Genomic DNA, 7,402 nt, shown 5'->3' on the forward strand with positions numbered 1-7,402 from the left:
TTATTGCATTGGATGGAAAAAGATAATGCATTACGAATGCAGAAAAAAGTGTTCTTTTACCAAGTTCCCGAAAGAAAACGTCCCTTTATTAAAATTATATGTTGGGCTCCTCTCCACTTAAAGAAGTCACCAACTATAAATATTTAGGTGTCACAATTTGCAATAATCTTTCCTGGAACTTTCATGTTCAAAAAGTACCTTCCTCCGCCTTCAGAGAACTATGCTTTCTTAACTACAAACTCAAACATGCTCTGGTCTCCATTAAACTTCTTGCGTATTATTACTTAATTCGTCCAAAGCTCGAGTACGACTGTGTTGCAAGCGACTCCTACACACAATGTAACATAAAAAAAACCTTGAACGAATCCAAAGACAGGCTATCCGACTTGTTTTCAATAGGTTTTCCACTTTCGACTCACCAACTGAACTGATGCAGTCAAATGATGTCCCCAGTCTTGAATCGCCTCGAAAAAAAACTGCGGCTTGACTTTCTGTCACAGCTGCTTAATAATAAACTCGCACTCGATCCGGCAGAATATCTGAGTCGACTATCGACGAGGCCTACTCGTCAACATCACCCAAATGCTTTAACCCCCTATTTCACCCGAACTGACTGATTCAAATATTCTTTTTTTCCACGCACTATTAATGATTGGAACAACTAACACACTGTACCATTTGTTCGCACACTTGTATTGTATATTGTAGGTTTCTTACAAATGTATGCTAAAGACTTTATAGTTCAACAAGACTGTTTTACTTTTATTATTGTTTTTCTACTCTGCATGGACCTTGGGTCTACTGTATGTATTAAATAAAAATAAATAAATTAGTGTACAACACTTCAATCAAGGATGAAAATGGGCCTGAAAAACACAAACGGGCCTATCAATCAACTCCCCATGCCCTATTATTATTATTATTATTATTATTATTATTATTATTATTAGTAGTAGTAGTAGTAGTAGTAGTAGTAGTAGTAGTAGTAGTAGTAGTCGTAGTAGTAGTCGTAGTAGTAGTCGTAGTAGTAGTAGTAGTAGTAGTAGTAGTAGTAGTAGTCGTAGTAGTAGTCGTAGTAGTAGTAGTAGTAGCAGTACTATAGGTGACGTCTGAAAAGATTAGCTCGAATGACAGTGATTCAATTCACTTACCGGCATGTGCCCCCATTGTTACACAGGGACGAGGAGGAACGGGCGGCACTGTCAGGACCGCAGCGCGGCGAGAACTGGCACTCGTCGCCGTAGAAGTCGCCGAGGCAAGCGCAGCTGTAACGGCTCCAGTCGGCTGCGGCCAGGCACACGCCCGTGAAGGAGCAGTGGTGCCCAAGGCAGGGATCGGCGCGCATGCTCTCGTTGGCCTCGAGCATCTCGTACGTCAGGTTGAAGCCGTACACGTCCAGGAACAGGTCCAGCACACGATGGTGGATGTTGCCCGGCTCGCGAACCTGCGCCGAGCGCAGCTTCAGGAGGACTGACAACCCATTTCTCCGGACCCAGTTTTGTACGACACAATGTTATTACTCAGTCAGTAAGAGTAACAGAGTGGATTCCAAGGCAAATCAAGCATGTAAGGGGAAGGCGGAAATCAGGTTGGCAGATGAGATTGAAGGGATACCAAAGACCAAAACACTTTTTTCCGTATTAGCTAAGTACAACTTCACAATCCTGAAAACATCACTGTTACCGTAACACGACACTTGGTAAGCAAGAAAACGCGCGAAGAGTGGAAACGCTACCTTGAAATTTCCGCACCAGACACTGCGACGTCATAAATTTTGAAGGCGTCTACTGGGTCTTACGTACTTTCTAATCAATAAAGTTGACGTACATTGTCATCGGTGGGTGCCATAGACTTAGCATACAAAGTTTCAGAAAATTTCATCAAACTAATGTCGAAAAATTATGAAAAATACATTGTGAAATTTCTTACGTCGCACATGGAGATTACAGCGCGAAATTTAAAAATGAAACTTCAACTTATATTTTCTTCGCTAATAATGAACTCATGACAGTGAAACTTTTGACATTAGAGTTTTCGGAGTGCAGTTCATCAACCTAAATCAACTAATTATTTCTTTTTAGCGTCCCTTTTTAGCGTTTCTTTTAGAAGTTTTCAGGCACAATACAGGGTTAACTCAAGAAACATAGCAGAGGCCTTTGCCTTTCGGGGGGCGTAGTTGGGCTGATGATGATACTTTGACTCTATGGCAAAGTTGGTGATGATACGCCAGCTGGGCCTGATATAATCAAAGTCTCGGTGATGATGCGTTGTTCAGCAAAATTTCGATAAACTATGAATCGCTAATGCCAGCTATGTTAATGCTGCCTGCAATAAGATAGGCAGTAATGCCCGCGCATGTTGTTTGTTGGGTCTGCATGTTGTTATCTCCAACACCACATTGAGCCATGATGTCATTTGCTGCCACATCAACCTTCTTAACACTGTGCCGGTTTACAGAGGAACGTTATTAAAGATGTGTACAGTAATGTTTAATAACAATAATAATAATAACAATTAGAGTACCCCTATGCTTGTAAGTACATAGCGTTGTATGCTTTAGAGGGTTCTGGCGTTCACTTGATGTAAAATTAAAACGTGCTAATCACCCCGCCCCACCAAAAAAATCGTTAAGCGTTCAGACTACTTATCTAAATGACCTAGCAGGGCTTCGCTGCAGACAAAAGAGCTGATGAGACGCGAGTATTGCTTACAACTGCAATAAATAACAGCTGTTCAGCAAAAGCTATTTGTCGTCAACAGCAGACAATAAATGACAAGCTTCCTTTTTTGTTTACACAGCGACACACAGCACTGCGGCAAGCTGCTGCTCTTGACATTAACAAATTTCTAAATAATTGTGCGAGCACTATTATTTACAAATTTTTCTCTTAAGTGCACTAGTATACTGTAAACTGGTGTCGTCATCTCTGAAAGTTTTAGTCAGGTCAAGCTAGTTTTTAACTTTCTGCTTTACACCTGAAAACGGACTTAAACGCGAAGACTTGTTTCAGCTTTACAAGTGGAAATACGTCGAGACATTAGGCCTCATGCACCACTTTTTTAATTTCAGGCATGATGTATGCTAATTAATTATGGCATCTGTTTTTATAATGTCCTCCCATACGTTGAATATTTATTACATCCTCAACAGTGACCAGTATTCATATTGTAGCAAGCATGTTTCGCCACGTGGCATGATGTGATAAAGGGGATGACACCTTGCCAACTTTTTTTTACATTTTGTTGCGTTATGGCATTACACATTGTTGAGGAGTCTCCTTTTACAGTTTTAAATATTTTTCAATTCAATATCTTGTCCCTTATGTGTGAAAACAGAGGAATACGAGGCTGTAAAAAAGTAAAAAGCATATAACGAGCTGGTTGGAGCATAAAGAAAAGCATTAAACCCATTCTAAGGTTAGCATTGCATGCAATTAGGTATGTAAGGATTTGCTTTGTTTGACACTGGTCTTAATAAAGGCCGGTATCACTTTAACCTTCTGAAAATATTTGTAATTAGACAAACAGCCAATTAATAACATTTCCATATCTCATTAGAGACATTTTTGCTTCTGGAAAAGGACTTACCATATGCAAGGAATGAATTTAGATGGAGGAAGCAATACGCTTCATAACCTGTCAGTCACAACACCTAATGTTAAACAATAGATGCACTGATCGATGTTTCCACGTGACATGTGCAAGAATTCTGACTGTGACAATAATGCTTTACTAGCTCAAACTAACAGACACCATGTGCAGAGCTGCAACATATGTGCACACATTTTGCCACGAACGACACTGGACTGTTTTGTACAGGCTGTCATTTTAGCTTGAATTCAATATTTGAAAATATTAAAGCATGAAAAAAAAAACAGCTGCCAAAAGGAAAATAGCACTACACAGTCTGCGAGATTACAACTTTAAAAATCAAATTGCCATTTAAAAAGTCAACATTTCTTGATTGATGTGTACTCTAAGATATCATTTCAGCAGTCGCATTCGTTTTCTGTTACCAAAACAAACACTTCAAAAGAACTCGGTATTGCAAGCAAGCACATATCTAACCTTTGCATCGTACGATGTTCATGCCATTCAAATGAGTTATTCTCCTCAAAGCATTCCATGTTTATATAAAAACTATAAAAAAGGGTGCATGGAAGTTTTGTGCACATAATGAAGGTGAAAAACCTAATCATTTCGGGAAAGGTGTTACACTGCATTACATATGCAAGACATTGCGTTATATCTCAACTAAATGGACCACCTCTTGGAACTGTGTTTATATAGCACTTCCTGGCCCAATTTACTTTGCATAACTTTCTCTTATGACGTCACTAAAGAGAAGCTTTCAGCAGGGCTCATAGAAATTTCCTACAGCTTCAACGTAAATACCTATATGTGACATTTGTGTAGTAGTAGCTAATTAAATGTACTAAGCCTATGCAGTAGATTGCAATGCATCACACATGTATAAGTTCACAGTTTACATATTCATTTATAAATAGCTGTGACAAACAGTTCTGTCACTACTACTGCCAATTCATTATTGTGAGAACAGTCCGGAAGATTTTATTGACACCTCTTTATCATGAGGAGAAACACGTCTATCGTCCGAAATAATGGATAAGCATTTCATTTAGAAAGTATGTCTTCCGAGCTGAACGCAAGAGTTCTTTGCAGAGTCACAGGAGACTGAAAATATTGCTGACACTGCGTAAAATGAATATTCGCGCGAAAATTAAATGCCTCGTTGCAGCACTAACGAAGATTCGGAACAAAATATCTGGAAACTAAGCACCAACCCGCCGCAGCGGTCTAGCGGTTACGGAGTCGGAGGTCGCGGGATCGAATCCCGGTCGCGGCGGCTGTGTTTCAACGTAAGCGAAATATGCCAAAGGGGCCGTGTACTTCGATAGGTGCACTTTATAAAGAACTCCTGATGGTAAAAAATTTTTAAAACCCTCTGCTGAGACACTAAGCGTGCCGCCGCGGATCGCAATCGCGCGATTATGGTGCAAGCGGAAAACGCAACTATGAAGATATTCAACTATGAAACGCAACCATGAAAAGAAACGGATATGTTTGAAAGTTTCGAACCGATCAATCGCCCTGAAAGTGACTGACCGCATCAGGTCGCGGAGGAATCGAAAGGGGGGGGGGGCGGGGGGGGCAAACAAAAACCTCGAGTCCAATCACCTGGAAGTCGATGACCATGACGGGCTTGTTGCTCAACACATGCGTGGGCTCGGTTTCCGACGTGATGGAGCCGATCAGCGTGCCGCCCATGTTCAGTTGCTCGTCCGAGTAGAACAGGTACTCCGACACCGTCACACCCTCGCGCATGTAAAACTGCGTCAAGTACAGCGCCACTCGCTGTCGCGGTGCCGCTTCCAGCACCCATCGGCACGCGATGGGCACCGGGTAAGGGCGCGGGAAGCCGGGAGTGCTTATGACACCCCTCGGTCCGCGCAGCACGCCTCCGCAGTCGCGGAACACCTCTGCGGCTTCGGCGCGAAGCACGAACTCGAGTACGGCGAGCACGACACAGCAACTGACGAAGGCCGCTGAGGCGCAGCGCAGAACTGTCATGATAGAACCCACAGGTAGCAAGCAGACGCACACGGGTTGGGAAAGAAAACACCGCACCACAAACTTCAAGCACAGGGAGACACGTTCCTTCGTCGAGACACTCCTTTCACAAAAGCCGAGTTTTCCGAGCTGCGGCGTCCGTTGTATCCGGCCAATGCGAGACGACGTTTCTTGGCCTTCGTGCACGACTTTGTCCGGGCAGCAGCGCAGAGCGAATCGATCTCACGGAGGGACGTGGCGCGTTTACCCGAGCTCGCCTCCATCGGGTCCCGGCTGGAACAAAGTGGCAACCGGCCGTCGGGGATACGTTGGTTACAATTGCGGCGTGAAGCGAGCGTGCGGGCGCGCGAAGCTGGGCGCCGATTCCTCGCGCGCGCCGAGAGAAATGGGGATTTCGAGCGCGCGCATTCGCTTACCGCCACTTATTCGAACGATCGATGTAAGAGCAGCAGGAGGCCCGGGCTAGCAGGATCGGACCGGGAGGCTGCAGCAACGGTGGCGACAACGTCCGACTAACCCGGGCGCCGTGGGGCGCAGTGAATGGGCGACTCTCGTTCCATTGGCCTGCTTAGAGGAGCACGCTGAGTCCGCCGTGCAAACAAAACCGGTTGCACTGTTGAGAACACTGTGGCCCGCCGCGTCTCATCGACGCCTCCGGAGTCTGCATGGGGTGTTTTGGCGCTAGGCTCCTACAACCCTATACGTAGCGGCAGGCCCCGGAACACGCAGTAGCAGACGCCTCCTTACGTCAACGCGCTTCGCTGGTTTCGCTCGCCGCCGAGCGACACACGGACACACGCTCACAGGCGCTCGCTTGCGCACGCAAGAAACGCGCGCAACGCCGCTGCCCGTCGCGACATCTATCGCGGGAAAGGCGCGCCTGGCTTCGGTTGCTCCGCGGCTGCTGACGACCATTTGACGACGACCTATTTCGACACACGCATGCAAATAAGAGAAGCCGCCGAACAAATACAAAGGAAAAGTCTGTAAATAGGCGTCTGTGGCAAGTCACTTTCGTCAGTGCTTCCTGAAAGATAATTGTGGAGAGGGAGGGAGACTGGCAAAACAAATGGCGCGAACTTCCTTGACTTGGGCACACAGAACACCTGCCGCTTGTAGTTAAAGGTAGTTAAAGGGTTGCAACAACTTACTTCACTTGGGAGTTTCCTCTTCGCGACTCGCTACATAAAACTATTGCTACGAAGGAGTCTCCCAGCGCGTGCCTTGACTGGAAGCGTAGGCATGACGTACCATTTAAAAATTACACAGTGACTAAGCATAGGCTCCCTACACATGATGCGGCGACTCATCCTGATTGGACGGTGCGCTGGTCGTCTCGACGTGCGTCGCAACGGGCGGAGCAAAAATGCAACGGCGCGGTACGACTGAATTTGGGTGACACGGTTGAGCTGGTTGGCTTAGCTGCCGCACTTGGTGGTCGCAGTAGAAGATTGTTCGGTAGAAAGAGAAACTTTCTTTTGAAACACCACAATGGCTTTTCTTCAAAGTCCTTGCGGTGCGCCCAAAACAGTTTTCCTTCCCCTCCATTTGTATCGCTGCTGCTGTAGTACGCTGTTGAGATGTTAGCGGAATAAAATGACGTTCTGCGAACAGTTAGGAGAGCCCAAGACAAGAAATTGTTGCAGAGTCATATTGTCGCATGTCGTACGTCAAAGGTGATGGAGGCAAGGAAACTGAATGCGTGTTTCACGTTGGGGAGGGCGAGAGTTCAGCTTCGCGACTGACAGGTTCTTCTGAGTGTAGGAAAGGAGAAAATGAATATGCGAGAACGAAAGTGCGTTTTGTGTTT

At 45.2% G+C, this 7,402-nt stretch overlaps 2 protein-coding genes across 7 annotated transcripts in view; one reads left to right on the forward strand and one right to left on the reverse strand.

The window, feature by feature from the left end:
* The window catches only part of LOC142771564 (uncharacterized), a 65,038-nt gene extending 63,733 nt beyond the window's left edge, over nucleotides 1-1,305 (forward strand). For both annotated transcript variants that reach the window (XM_075873226.1, XM_075873227.1), the window contains exon 7: nucleotides 1,178-1,305. The gene's annotated coding sequence lies outside the window, so the exon portion shown is untranslated. The remainder of the gene's footprint in view (nucleotides 1-1,177) is intronic.
* LOC119164898 (uncharacterized) overlaps nucleotides 1-6,579 on the reverse strand; it is a 57,079-nt gene extending 50,500 nt beyond the window's left edge. The window contains exons 1-3 of one of the 5 annotated variants that reach the window (XM_075873220.1): nucleotides 6,009-6,575; nucleotides 5,200-5,865; nucleotides 1,152-1,444 (exon numbers count right to left, since the gene is read on the reverse strand). In XM_075873220.1, coding sequence (XP_075729335.1) covers nucleotides 1,152-1,444; nucleotides 5,200-5,592 — 686 coding nt within the window. In that variant the 5' untranslated portion in view covers nucleotides 5,593-5,865; nucleotides 6,009-6,575. Of the gene's footprint in view, nucleotides 1-1,151; nucleotides 1,445-5,199 lie in introns of all 5 variants that reach the window. The other 4 variants (XM_075873223.1, XM_075873219.1, XM_075873222.1 and 1 more) reach the window with 4 other exon arrangements.
* Between the last annotated feature and the right edge of the window lie 823 nt (nucleotides 6,580-7,402).

Source organism: Rhipicephalus microplus, chromosome 9, assembly GCF_043290135.1.
Source record: "Rhipicephalus microplus isolate Deutch F79 chromosome 9, USDA_Rmic, whole genome shotgun sequence".
Classification (NCBI taxonomy): Eukaryota; Metazoa; Arthropoda; class Arachnida; order Ixodida; family Ixodidae; genus Rhipicephalus; species Rhipicephalus microplus.